This window comes from Phodopus roborovskii, unplaced genomic scaffold (genome assembly GCF_943737965.1).
Source record: "Phodopus roborovskii unplaced genomic scaffold, PHOROB, whole genome shotgun sequence".
NCBI lineage: Eukaryota > Metazoa > Chordata > Mammalia > Rodentia > Cricetidae > Phodopus > Phodopus roborovskii.
The window spans coordinates 19,672,956-19,687,850 of NW_026126482.1; the positions used below are offsets into that span (position 1 = coordinate 19,672,956).

General features: G+C 43.6%; 1 protein-coding gene across 1 annotated transcript; it reads right to left on the minus strand.

Moving 5' to 3' along the window:
* Positions 1–7,352: 7,352 nt before the first annotated feature.
* Edn1 (endothelin 1) lies at positions 7,353–13,872 on the minus strand. The gene is made up of 5 exons (XM_051194376.1): positions 13,301–13,872; positions 11,640–11,808; positions 10,219–10,377; positions 9,942–10,055; positions 7,353–8,596 (listed from the first exon to the last, which is right to left on the minus strand). The coding sequence occupies exons 1-5, from the start codon at positions 13,362–13,364 to the stop codon at positions 8,494–8,496; spliced, it is 609 nt and encodes a 202-aa protein (XP_051050333.1). The 5' UTR covers positions 13,365–13,872; the 3' UTR covers positions 7,353–8,493.
* Between the last annotated feature and the right edge of the window lie 1,023 nt (positions 13,873–14,895).

A 14,895-nucleotide genomic window follows, 5' to 3' on the forward strand; every position in this document is an offset into this window, starting at 1 on the left:
TTATCTGGATTGACTAGAGAACAGACTGAGTAAAGATGGTAATGACTCAATAATGGCAGGGCTATGCCTCAACCATGGCTGCTTAATTATGCAAATCTCTTTCTTGCCTTCTGTTAAACAAAAACTCATTCTAAATACTCTGAAACTTGAGGGCCATCCAATGTCTTTATTTGTTCCTTTTCCCAGTGTGCCTACATCAAAGAAATTATCATCCCCCTATCCTTGCTCTTCTGGGTCTCTTTAAGTGGTAGGTTGGGGAATGGTTCAGAACCAAGCTTGTTGGGGTTTCCAAGACCCAGGATTTGGCTCCAAAGCTGATAACACAGGGACCCCTTAGAATCTGCTTACCCTCGGTGTTTTGACTCCCAACTCTGTTTTTGAATATGCCTTTATAGTAATGGCTCCCTTCTCATGAAAGCATCCTTCTTTTAAAGTGACCTAGCTACCAAGCTCTGAAACAGAATTTTGCCAACATCACCATCATGCTGTTGGTACAACTGGTTTAGCAGGAACAACACCAAGCTCTTTGAGAACCTATTCTGAGACCTTTCTTCACCCCACTCAGGAGATGGATGAGCATTCTGGGATGTTTCTGGGTGGAATGACACTCATATTTAACAAAAAAAAAAAGGATTGAATTTTATCTGAGCACCATGTTTCTCAAGAAACATGTTCTGAAAAATGGTGAGCCATAGAGGACCAGCCTGCTCTCACCATTTCACTCTGTATTCTCATGATGAATGGAGAAGGCCACATCTCTCTTTCATCAGGATTCCTATAAACTCATAGGTAGCCACCATAGGTGGCCTACCTTTATAAAATTCCAGGTTCCCCTATCTCTTCATGAGACAGTCTTCATTAACAAACAATATTCTTGTTGTAACGGTCTAAATAAAAGTATCTCCCTAATTGTCCAATAAACATTGTCTTTCACCCAACAGGGCACTCACTCAGTAGCCATTAATTAGTGCAAAGTGAATAATTCCTTGGGGACGGAACCAGAGACCAAAGTCTTACTTACTGCTGATTTGATCTTAGCCCAAAAGCTGACACGTAAATTAACCAGTTCATTCCTATAAATTACATGGGAATTCTTGATCTGTTGAGACATTTGTGACCATGGTGAAGGCTTTGAGTATACAATAATTTTAGTTCTGATTAAGAACAGACTTTCACTGCATATTTTATAGTACTGGGTATAAATCAACTTAAACTCTAGTTAAATTTAATTAAACTCTATTGGAACAGCTTTCTTTTGATTTTGAAAAACATTTCCCAAAATTTCAATCTATCCAATAGTGTTCTGGATTTCTCTATTGCTGTTGTGCTGATTTAAGATATTTCACTAGAATTAAATAATTATTCTTTCTGGTTTTTAGCAAGACAATTTAAAAGAAAAGCCAGCAGCACTTCCAAAGGCCAGTGTTTCTGTTGCTAGTTTCAGTTAATTTCTTTAGGGTTCCAGTGCTGATGCATTAACGAGCCTTTATGAATTCTAGTATGTCACCATTTAGTGACCCAGAGTGCTATTATCCTTCCTTATGGGTCAATAGTTTGATGATGATGATAATAATAATAATACCGTCCTTCTTCTCATCAAGTTATCTATAGACAAAGTGCTTGGTTTAGAAGCCTCCAAACCTCTGATTGAGCTTCCAATCCAAACACTTGCATGGGCTCTTGCTTAGTTCATGGATCTAAGGAACATTTCTCACCCTCTTTTCCCATGAAACCACCTTCCCCTAACCTGTCACTTTTACTTTTTCTATAGAGGAGTTCTTTACCCCAAAGTAGCTTTTATAATTATGTGTTTTTTTTAATGAATTAAAAAAACTTAGTGAGTAAATTACTTGAATACTAGTTGCCTTGTATTAGATAAATTGGCACTTAATTTCAAAAAGTTTAGACTCAAGGAGTTTCCTCACCAATAAAATAATACAAATAAAATTAGCTGCTTTACAGAGTATTTCCAGATGTGAACTGATACTTGCAAAGCTCTCCAGAGAGCATCTGTCATGCAGTAGATACTGCAAAAGTGTTATCTATGGTATGTATTTGCCTTGAACATTATTACAAATTCCATGGGCTTGGAGACATTTCCTATCCTTTCTAAGTAACACACACACATCCAGTTGACTGTTTCAAAATTTTAGTGGGTTGAGTAAAGTATATCATAGTCATTATATCTATGCTGAACAATTTACATATGATATAATGATAGCTGGGATTAGCTTCAAAGAAACCTAGGAAGGGAGGGTAGAATGTAGGTAGAGGAAATGACATCAATCATAGCTTGACACTTATTAAAGCTGCAAGATGGTACATTGAGTTTATTATACTCTTCTCTCTGATGTAGGATATGATTGAAGATACCCATGATCACAAATTTTAAACTCAGTATGCCCAATGTTGAAGTTCTACCATTTTCAAATCTTTCTTTTTATTCCAGCCCTTCTCTTATGGTTCTTGTAGGACAGGTTGGAACAGAAGAGCTCCCTACTGAGTCAGGCAGGCTACCACGGGGAATAAACAATTAGAGAATTTGTGTCACACAAACTTTCTAAAGAGAGCTTCATATACTACTCTCCTAAACTTTCTATAGTCTAATCACATCTAGCTGGAAGAATGTCATCTCCCTCCCCCACTTTATCAAAACCTGAAAGTTATATAATCCATTGAGTAGGCATCTGTTGGTTGGCATATTATAGACTGTAGCACCAAGGAAGGCCCACATGTCAGCCCGATTCTCAGATAAAGGTTCTAGAGTTGGGCCAAGATCCAGAACATCTCCAAGAGACCAAGGTGGCTCTGAAACTCGGACATGCTTCAAGAGTTTTCCTGCTTTACAATGACCGCGTGCCTCTGTTGCTCATCACAGCCCATGCTTTCAAAGAACTAAGAGCACTGCCAAATATTCATCAAATGCCCCCTACTTAAATGATGAATTGCCTCCCCATACTTTCATGGCCCAGAGTTGACCTCAGAAGGAAAGACTCAACCTTCCTAGGCACCAGCCTTCCCAGATGTTCTTCCTAAAGCAGAACCAGGCTCTTAGCAAGCTTCTATCTACATTCTGCTTTGAGTTTGCACAACCATAAACTCAGTCTCTGCTTTGAGTTTGCACAACTATAAACTCAGTCTGTCTTAGTTAGCATTTCTATTGTTATAATGAGAAATCATGACCAAATAGTAAGTTGGAGAGGAAAGCGTTTACTTGGCTTATACTTCAGCATTGCTGTTCATCACCAAAGGAAATCAGGACAGGGACACTAACAGGGCAGGAACCTGGAAGCAGGAGCTGATGCAGAGGCCATGAAGGAGAGCTGCTTATTGGTTTGCTTCTCATGGCTTGCACAGCCTACCTTCTTATAGAACCCCCAGGACCAGCAGCCCAGGGAAGGCACCACCCACCATGGGCTGGGCCCTCCCTAGTTGATCACTATGAGAAAATGCCTTACAGCTGGGTCTCATGGAGGTGTTTCCTCAGCTGAGGTTCCTTCTTCTGATGACTCTCACAACATTTCCACTTCTATCAAAAGATCCCAGAATATGAGCAAGGGTAGCATGCACAGTGAGAGGGGCAGTTATGAAGCTGAAGGGCCTCTGACACCTGTGAATACTAAGACAGTGGCATGCCACTCAGCGATGCTGGAAACAACAATGGCACACACAGGGGCATAGCTGACTACCACAGCTTGTGAAATGTTGAAATTGTTTCATGCTGGCTGATCAATAGTCACAGAAGTAAGCATTCTAGACATTTCATGTAGAGACCAACTCTTTCCCTGGACCACATGCTCTCCTCACAATCCCGCAGCAATAGACTTCATACCCAGTCCAGTTGGAGTTCACTTGGGACCTGCCCTGCAGTTTGTCCTAACAGAATGCCAGTGGTAGCTGTAAATAACACCTCTGAACACTTTCATAGCAATTTGAACAGAGGGGCCCTAGCCTTCCTCAGAATGTGAAAACAGGATAACAGAAAACAGGACATTCTAAGGTAGCAAAAGTACTTTCAGATTCCTGAAGGACTGTGTCTGGAGATGTCAGCATTCTGTCACAGTTGGAATACATCTTCCCATCACTCAGTAGCCACATGGTCTGATCCCGTCTCTTTGCTTTATCCAGATGTGCCAGTCCTATCTCTCTGCCTCATTGTTGCCTAGCATTTGAAGTGACATGGTGGTGATCTCTTCCATGTGTTGGCTTCATAAACGACAGTATTTGGTAAAGCCCTCTGTGACACCAGAGTTGGAGGTGGATATTGGCTATTACAGAAAATGTTCCGCCCACTATGCTTTGAAACGATGAGGAAGAGATAGCAGACAAAGTACCATATGATGGAAGTACCCTGAAGGAAAGATCCAGGTGTGTAAGTCCAGGTAACTAATCCCACTTACAGCACACTCACAAACCTGACATAACCTCACTTTCTCCCTGCTTTAGGACTATGAAAAAAAACATATACATGCATATATATATATATATATATATATATATATATATGCATACATTTCCTGAGATCCACTATTGCTGTTTGTCTCACATCCTTGGATACGTCAACCTCATGTTCAGTTCAATATGTGTGTCTCCTTAGCTGTCAAAGGGTTAGTATAATGGTCCCAGCTTCCTGGAAGGATTATGGTGGGAAGGGACTTACAGGTGGAGGGAATGGAGAATGCTCTGGGAAGCCAAGTTCTCTACAAAGATTTAAGAGGCTGTGAAATCTACAAAGCCATGGAGTGTCCCTTGCAATGCACCCTCCAGAACCCCAGACTAGGAACCCAGGAACTGCATTTGCTGGAGTGAATTCCACTGAGAGCAAGTTGTTGTACATGTTGAGTATTTGTTCTTAAAAATAGCATTTTCAAGACTTTCGACACAGGAAGAAGATAAACACTGCCTTGTGTTGTAGAGTGGATGCCAGCTTGCTAAAAGAATTCCCTTTCGCTCACTATGAGATTTATTTGATAAATAAATCTAAAAGTGATAATTGAGAGTTTCTCTAGCTACTCATTTAATGATGTAATAAAACTTACAGCCTTCTTCAATATCCTCCCCACCCCACCCCATCTCCTGGCACAGGTTTCCTTCCTTCTAGAGCCAGAAATTCAGTCCAGGGCCTGTGGCAGCTAGGAAAATGCTCCACTAGGGAGCCCTAGGTCCAGCTGAGAGGCTGGAGACTCTTCTTTACTACCCCCCCCCCTCGGGCCGCCTTCTAAGTTTTCCTTGGGTGTCTCTTCCCAGTGACCTCCAGGGGCCTCTGGTTGATATGGCCCACTCTGGTGCTCAGGCCTGTGAGCTTTGGAAATGCCTTTACTGCTGTGTGATTTCAGTTCGCTTCCTCCTCTGGGTCTCTGCTTTCTTTTCTTTCAAAGAAAAAAAAAAAAGGCTCCAATGTGATGTTAGCAACTCTCTCTCTCTCTCTCTCTCTCTCTCTCTGAGGGATCTGTAGCTGAATACAATTCCCCCCGCACCAGTGCACTCTGGAGAAACACAGGTGGAATTAAAACCAATGGTTTTCATCACCAAAGAAGCCAACCCCTGGGGAAAAGGAAGTACTCATTAGTAGGAGCCTCTCTCCCAGTCTCTGCCAAAGGTCACCACTTCCTGCCCAGGCTCTGCTCTCCTTCGGAGTCCTGAGATTAAAGCCCTGCTGGGTCCTTAAAAGTGAAGAGAGAAATCTGTCCTGAGCGCACTGCCAGAAAGCAAGCTTTTTTTCTGGAACACCAGGAGGAAGCGTGACTGACCATCCTGTTAGGGCAGCTCTCAGGCTTACATGGATTTTAAATAGTGCTAAGCCCCAAATTTCTTCTGTGTGCCTGAAGAGTGTGAGTGGCCTGCCAACTTCCCAACTTGTTTGCTGCTAATCTGCATCCCAGAGAGGGGCTGCTTCCTACCTTTCTTGCCATTGCTGAAGCTGTGATCATACAGCAAAAGGACATATTAAAAATGACAACTCCATCACTCCAGTTGCGGCCTTCTCTGACCTGTTTTATTCAGCGGTTTCTCCCATCCCAGCTACCTCTTACATGCACTGGACTTGTGTTCTCTAAGCTCTGGCCTTCATTTTCTTGGTACCACCTCAGCATCTTCATCTTTGACCTTTCTTTAAACTATTTTTAAAAGATAGGGGGAAAGAACCCTCCCACACACACACACACACTCTTTCTCATTGAGTGGTTGAGGGAGCTCCTGGCGGTTGAATAGTTTGCTCAATATGAAATTATAGCCAAGTTCAGGCCAAGTACCTTGTGGAAGTAGCTGGGACTTTAGGAGTGCCCCCCCCACAGTGACACAGTAACAAGCAATTCATTAGGTAAAGTAAAATAGCTCTACGCACACTTCTCCCATATATCCGACACTGTGCTTAAAATGCTCATAATTTAATTGGGGATGAAAAAGAATTGCAGTCAACTGCCCAAGGTGTTGGCCATGCAGGCCGGAAGACAGTCGTTTGACATCTTCCTATCGTGTCACCGTTAGGATGACAGGAATCACTGAGAGCTAATGTTTGTGAAATGCTGGGAGTTCTTCAGTCTCTATCAGAGAATGGTGGCGAAGATTTTAGAAGCCCATCAAGCTCCTGAGTCTTTGCTGACACGACCATTTACAACACTGTTTCTGCCAGTAGTTGGCAAAGACAGAGAAGGGAAAGTGTGTGTGGGGGGGTAGTGTCTTAAAATAAGCTCCTGGTGTCTCTACTTCTGGGGCACTGGTCCAGTTCTGAGCTTGGAAGAAGCAACAGTTCTCAGTGTTCCTCGATAAACAAAATACTCTGGGCAAATAAAAGACACCACCGGCGGCCTCCATGGAGCAAGCAGGCCTTGCTCTCATAGCAGCTTGGGGGTAGGAGCTGTGTAAAGGTGCATCTGTTGTAGGATCATCTTTCCATCACTTCCTCCAGCCTGGTACTATGGAGAAAGCACCTCTCACCACACCGTCAGCTTAAATTGATGCCGCCTAATGGTGGGAGAAGTAAGGTTAATGGACGAGCTCCCTGGGGATAGCTTCAGGTAAAGGAGAAGCAGAGGCTGTACTCCATGGGAAGATGAGGCTTAAAGCTTTTATTTTGTGTTCCTTAACACAGTCCAAAAATATTTTTATGTATAAATGCATATGTTAGTAACTATCAAATATCTTCTTTATAATGATTTCCTTCTTACTATGTGACCTTGCAAGGACAAATATCCATAAAAAGCAATTTTTAAGAAACATATTAGGTTTCCTTTTTAAATCAAGCTAACATCCTACTTCCTGTCTAATTTCAACCTTCCTAGAAAGCCAGCTTTAACCATTTCCCTTCAGCATTTTCATTTCTCAGGGTTTTCAGAAATAATTCACAGATAAGGTACAGTAGGGAAAATATTTATTTTTCTAAAATCATTACCTTGACAGGCAAAACAAAGCATGTTCTCAATTTCATTCAGAAATACATTTTTAAAAAAATACATAGACCAATATGGCCTGCCCAGACATATATTCAACATGGTAAATATAAGGAATAAATTGTTTGAATATAAATATCTATAAAAAAATAAGTACATAAAATTCAATCTAACCTTTTCCATTAGCCAGTTACATACAGGAACAAACTTTTGCTGCTATATAGCACAACCAGCTTTCAAGATCATTCCCAAACAACTCTATGCCATTCATTGTATCTCCCAAGGTCAAGGACAAGGGCAGGAGTCCGTCATCCTTTTTCTCATAGATCAGGGATAGCAGATTAGCATGGTTTCATCTACCACTGACTGACACATTGGACTAGACTTCTGTGAGACGAGGATTCAGTATAGGGGATGTGGAACCTGGCGGCAGGAGAGGAGAGAGCATAGGGAGGCAATAATTAATGGTGGGGACTGTATATGACAGTGCAGTAAGGTGAGGTAGACTCATATTCATGAAACACATCTTAATGTACAGTAGTAACAGTTGCTTTGAGTTTTGCATTTTACAACTTAAAAAAGAGTCTTTATCCTTTCTTTTTCTTTCTTTCTTTTTTTTTTAACTCAAGTGTTTGTCCTTTAAGTATGTTTTCAATTTGTGCATTCCTCAGAAAATTTTTGCATGGACTTTGGAGTTTCTCCCTGAAATGTGCCAGGCGCCTGAGTCAGACACAAACACCCCCTAAGGACTTTCTGCAGAAACTCCACCCTGGGGTGGAATCTCCTTCCTCTCTGGACGATGCCACCCTAGAATGTCATCATGTCTCTGCTCTCCAAGAGGTCCGCTGGCATTCCCAAACAGCGAGAAGGAGTGAAAAGCAGTCACTACTAGCAGAAGCAAATGAAGACAGGTTAGGGAACATCTCAACCTCTTTCTTGGAATGTTTGCAACAAAGATGCTGGTCCTTTGCCAGTCTGAAACAAGAAATTGTAGAAGCAGGATGGATGTTCTTGCTGAAAACCCAGCCAGCATGGAGAGTGCAATGTTGACCATGGGTTTGCTCTAGGGTCTTGATGACTTCCAAAACACAGGGGAGCTCCGTAGTCAGTGTGCTCGGTTGTGTGTCAACCTCTGGTCTCTATAGAGATCAGCTTTCAACTTTGCAACACGAAAAGATGTCTTGATGCTATTGGAGATGGCCTCCAACCTATTAAAAAAAGAGAAAATAAATGTTACTTAACCACACACAGAGATAGAAAAAAATCATTCCTTGGCTAAAGAAACATCTAAATTTAGAATTTGGCACAAGCACATCAATTCTAGTTCCCAGCCTTTTATAAGGTGTGACAGTGTGTTGCTCTTTGATAAATCCACAAGCAGTATCTATGGCTACTGTGAATCAACCCCGTGATTTATGCTCGGTACTGCACAGAGATCTCCTATGAGCATGCCTAAAAGGCACCTGGCACTAAATACTGTGTTTAAATAGCTTCAACCTCTGCTTCTGTGGAGAAGTGGCACATTGGCCCCTTCTAAATCACATAAGAAATGGAAGTTAACAGGATGATAGAGAGAAGATTAAGGGAAACAGATAGACCTAAGTGAATAGTTGATGACAGTTTAAAATATGTATAGTTTAATTGTGTGTGTGTGTGTGTGTGTGTGTGTGTGTGTGTGTGTGTGTGTGTATGAGAAAGAACAGATGAAGGACTGTAGCATCAATTTAGTAGCTGATGTCAGAGTAACAAAGTGGTACTGGTCTTAAGGTAACTCAGAGAGTGAACCCAAGGAGGCAGGTGTGAAGGGAGCCAACTGTGGCTGTCCAGTAGGAGCAATAACCAGCTCTGTAGTCCCTGCCCACTGCCACACTGGAATCAGAACACTTTGGCCTCAGAACACTTTGCCCCTGGATTTCATGGACAAGCTTTTAGAGATAGGAGCATGTGACAAGTCTGAACAAGGGTCCCTTAACACTCCCATCTTCTCAGTTTCAAAAGTTTAGACTCTGGAAGGAACATGAAAAAGGTTTCTTGTACCCACCCCCCTGTGGGGCGGCCTAATGCAGCTCTCTCCTGTGTCACAAAAAAGAAGAGAGGCGACATGGCCCCTCAAGTTTCCATATTTAAACAACAGTAATGAAATAACCCTGAAAAACAGCATGTTCTAAATCTCACCAACCTTACCTAATGGCTTCATTTCCCTTTGGCCATTTGAATAATTAACTGCTACTTTTTGAAAAACATATGTAAATATTTTAAACGTCTTTTCCTTGACCCATTTTTAGCTTCTTGAGACAAGCAGAAAATAAAAGAACCAGAGTAGAAAAGCCTGGATATGCTCAAATACCAAAGCTGCCTCTCAGTGTGGACAGTCCATCTATAGGCCAGTGTGTGCTAGGACACAGTGGGCAGGTGTCTGCACTCAAGGCCCAAGTATTTGAGGAGCTCTTTGCCCTTTTAAGTCCACAGACCATGACAATTCAGTCCTGTACGGAAGCCTTTCTCCCACTAGGAAGGGCCAGGGAGCGCCAGTGGGCATCGTAAGCCCCTTACCTTCTTATTTTTCTTCCTTCCACCAGCTGCTGATAGATGCACTTCTTTCCCAGCTTGGAACAGGCTTTTCTTTTCTTGAAGTCTTCTAATCCTTTCTGCACAGTGTTTTGGACTCTGTCGAGACACACAGAGAAAGCATTCTTAGCATGGGCATGTTAAAGTTCACCTTGACTCTCCTGGCCTCTGTTCAGTCTCTAAAGTGAAATGACAGTCTCATAGGAAGAAGGCTGGTGGTGGGCTGCACAACTCAATGACAGGTTGAGGGGCTTCCACTCACCTGAGTTCTTTTCCTGCTTGGCAGAAATCCCAACACTTCTTGTCTTTTTGATGAGCACACTGACATCTGTCCCCATGGTCTGTGGCCTTGGTGGAAAGTAAATCCTTTAGGGAACGCTTGGACCTGGAAGGACTCCCCAGTCCATATGGAACAACACGCCTATTATAGAAAGAGAGAAGGAAAAGATAGTAGCTCAATTAATAGTCTTTATTTTAATGACACATCCAACTCAGCACTGGGACAGCTCATGATAGGAAAGTATGGAGGCTGCTTGGCATGTTTGCCCATCAGTGGCCCTCAGTGTATGTCCCCAAGTGGGAGAACACATGCTTTTTTTCCCTCTAATTCAATTAAATCCTATCTCAATACTTAACAATATTCTGTTTCTTCTAGACACAGTTTTCCTCCAAATTACAACACCTCTGTTTGGGCTTCTGCTTTGTGTTTTCTTCCTTTTCTAGTGTGCGATATGGGTGGAGGGAGGGAAATTGAGGGGCTGAAGCAAAAGCATATCACAAGATTTTCTACTTCAGTAGTGTGTGATGGTAACGCCAGACATGCTGCCTGGTGGAGCGAGGCACACTGGAACAATGCTCCTCAAGTTTGGTAAAATCTCACGAGGATGAAGGACTTAGCGCCAAAATGCTACCCAATAACTTGCATGTATCCATCTCAGTTCTCATCCCAAGGAATGTAGCCCTCTTCGTGGTAGAACCACTGCTAAAGATTAGGTCCACAGCGGTTTGGGTATGGTTTGGTTTGGAATTTGGCCAGCCATTGTAGACAGAATAAATGTGTTTGTTCTCTTATGATTGCTTCTGATGAGTGGACTAGTGTTGGGGGCCGAGGGTGAAATAGCCTTGGTTCACTCAGAAGGTAGAGGGGAAACCTACAGCTAATGCTCTGATCTCTGCCTTGAAATGCAGTTTCCTAAGACAAGGAGAGAAGCTGAAAGTTCAGGACCCTGCTCTTCCCCTGCTAGCGGCTCATTTCTTCGCACTGGACTTCAACAGTCCATGTCTTAGTTTTTCCGTAAGTAAAACAAAAGCATCCTCACTCTCTATTACAACACCCCATCTCTCCTCTGGATGGCGATATGCCCCTGGGAGAAGTAAAGGGTGGACTAGCCTACACAAGACATGGACTAATTGGGCCCTAAAACCCAAGTGAGAGCCTCCTGCTAAGTCCCTCTATTTCTTTCTTGCCTTGTGATGAACAACACCTTCCTGCTTGTCCTCAGTCCCTTCCATCTGGCTCCTAGCACCTCAGAAGACACTCTCCTAGATGGCTAACACTAAGCTGGGGTATCTCAGCATCATTCTCCTTGGGAAGCACTTTTTTGTCTCCAGCAATGCTAAAGTCTGGAGCTCCTTGGAGCAGTCAAAGGATGCCTAGAGTTACAATGCCCTCTAGAGACTTACTCGGGAGTATTGACCCAGATGATGTCCAAGTGGCAGAAGTAGACACACTCTTTGTCCATCAAGGAAGAACAGGAACAACGCTTGGACCTACGGGGTCTCCAGGATGTGCTGGGAGTAGGTCTGTCCCCTTCATTCTCAGCTCGGGTACTGAGCTCTGCACCCAAGACGGCTGTGAAGAGAAACAGAGGGTTGATACGGGTCTCTCCTCAGATATCCAGAGCACCTGCATCATAGTATTCAGGCCAGATCTAGCAGCGCAAATAGAAGCAGACAAGGCATACAACTGCCTTTAGCCAGAAACACAAACAGAAGGAAAGGGCTTTCTTTGTTCTCCATGCTTAATGGGACTTCGCCCGTTCCCTGGCTGGCTTATCCACCTGCGGGGAGATTACACACACACACACACACACACACACACACACACACACACACACACACACACACACTGTCTGGTGGAATCTTGGGAGAGCCCAAGCCTGAGACTTAGGATAGCATAACTCTCACAGGAGTTAAGTTGGCATGTGTCCTATTCCCAGCTTTGGGGCCACTTCCCTACTCAGGATAACCTTTCCTTTAGGAGTACCTACTACTTCCCAGTTTGTGTAGGGGCACAGAGTGGTCTAGATAACCTGTGGATGCCTTTGACATTAGGTAGGAAGCAAGAACATTCAGAAAATAACTAGACACAGAAGAGGAATTAACTTCGCAGGGGTCACTACCCATGGGAGACAAATTGCCAAGGAAGATAGCGAAGCTACAGTTTGGGGACCTAGAGAAGTGCTCTGTGGGTTCAGAACTCAGAATTTTAGAGCAGCATGGCTTGAATGGGACATGACACCTCCCTCTGGCTCAATACAGCATCGTCTCTTTCCAATGAAAATTTAGCCCTGCAGCTTATCTGCCTAATTTTGTTCATTTCAAACAATCAGGCACATTCCAGGGTTTTCATCCCCTTTGACATCCTTTCTCTTTGGTTAGGGTCATGAAAAGACAAAAAAAAAAAAAAAAAAAAAAAAAGTGCACTGACCCTAAGAAAATAGGGTGGGAGGTGAAGCAAGCAGATGCACCCCATACTATCTGATTCCTTAAGCAGGCAGGAATGATCCCAGCTCCCCTCCCAGGACAGGTGAATACAACTGAAAATAGAGCTCACACTGTTTGAGGATGCCAAAAATCTGCCAAATGAAACCTTAAGTCAATAGTGACAAATTTTAAAGAAAACATGTGCTTCGCCCTGAAACCGCCTGCGGGGTTACTCAGCACACGGTTGATCGGCAGGTGACTTCACTGCTCAAATTGTGCTTGCATGACCTGAATAAAATTCCTTGGCTTTAAGCTGGAGTGTTTAAATATTTTACACATTAACACACTATCAAGACAGCGTTAGAATAAGCTCCTAAATGCACCGTGTAACTCTACACACACGTATTTCAAATAAATCTTTGCCTAGGTTGTAGCTACTCTGTAATATTGCTACAGCGCTATTCTGGAGCTATGGGATATTCTATTGTAGTCGGTTGTATTTTATTTCTTCACTGGGACACAGAAGTGATTGCAAGGCACTTGCTGTTCGAGCTGCAGTAAGAAAAAATAAAAGGGGAGTGAAAAACAAGCGAGAACAGCGCTGCGATGGAGCAGAAAGATTCGCAAGTGGTGCCTACCTGTTTCTGGAGTTCCTTGGAAAGCCACAAACAGCAGAGAGAAGATCACGGGAAAATAATCCATTCTGCAAAGGGATTTTAAAAAAGAAGAAGAAGAAGAAGAAGAAAAGAAGGGGGAAAAAACTCTTCCCCAATGCAAAACGAGGAGGACGGTGTCTGGTCGCTCGGATCGCCTCTGCTGTTTGAGATCTCGGCGAGGTCCTCGGCAAGTGGCCCTTTCACCGGAGCAAAAGCGTCGCGGGCAGCCAAGGAGGCGGTGCGCGCAGAAGGCAGCGCAGACTGGGTCGGGCTCGCAGAGCCGGTGCAGGAACGCGTCTGGCTCTGAGGGCTCTCGGACGGCTTTTTATATTGAACCCCTATAGAGTGGGGGTAAACAGCTCCGACTTTATTCCAGCCCTAGACAATGTTATTGTGTGATTAGTCACCCACAGGCAACGTGCAGCCGGAGATAAGGCCAGGCTCTAGAGGAAATCACGGCTAACTTCAGAGGCAGACGCCCGCCGTCTGACAATCCAGGGGCAGGGCTAAGCAAAAGAAAACACCCACAGACAGAGACCTCTGCAAAACCTGCACTGAGCGGCAGCCCGCTTCCCCTTTGCAGGCTGCCAGCCCCAGAGTTCAAGAATCAAGAGGTTCTCCAGGAGAAAAGTCACTCCATTGGAATGAAAAGTATGAAGTACAATTAAATAGATTGTATTGTGAGCGCGGGGTGGGGGTGGGGGAGTGGTGGTCATTGTTCACTTCATTTTCCTTTTATGTCTTTCTGATTTTTAGCCCGGATAAACAAGGGGACGCTCGCCCTCTTTGCTCTTCACTCCCTGGTACTGGAGGGTCAGATTATTTTGGAAGATTAGCCTACTTTTCCAAGCCCCTTCCCCAAGTCTCTCTCTCTCTCTCTCTCTCTCTCTCTCTCTCCCTCTCTCTCTCTCTCTCTCTCTCTCTCTCTCTCTCTCTCTCTCTCTTTTCCTCTCCTCTCTCTCTAATTCTTTTTTTTTCTCTCAAATTCTTTGTATCTTAGGAGAGAAAGATTCCACGGGGTGTTAGCAAGTAAGGAAAATTAAATAATAATATAATTTTAAAAAACAACAACGATGATGTCAGGGGCATCCTTATTTTCCTGGTATCACAGATTAGAAGTGCCCCCTCTACCCCACACCTCACACCCCACATTAAATATTTCTTGTACCTAGCCTCTCCCTGCTCTCCCTGGCAAGTGCTGGACTATCAGGACGGATCTTCGGAAATGGCAGGAAACAAACACCAGAGGGCGATGAAGAGCTGCAGGGGCTTGGGTTTTAGGCTAAAACAATTAAAGCCTTGGCTTCTAATTAATTGGAAACAAGCTGTGGCTGGGCAGAAGCAAGGGCAGAGAAGGGAGCCTCACACACGAACGAGGGGTGAGTGCAAGGCATTCCATTATTCCCTTCCACGGCTTTCCAGAATCGGCCCTGTTCCCCTTTGCTTCTTCATTTTGAGTGTTGTGTGCATGTTTTGGAAGCTCAGGGTGATATGGGGAGGGAGGACCTGCCTGTGCTAAATAAGTGGATCAGATCATACCTCACCATTTAATAAGGTGTTTACATTTTCCAAACAGT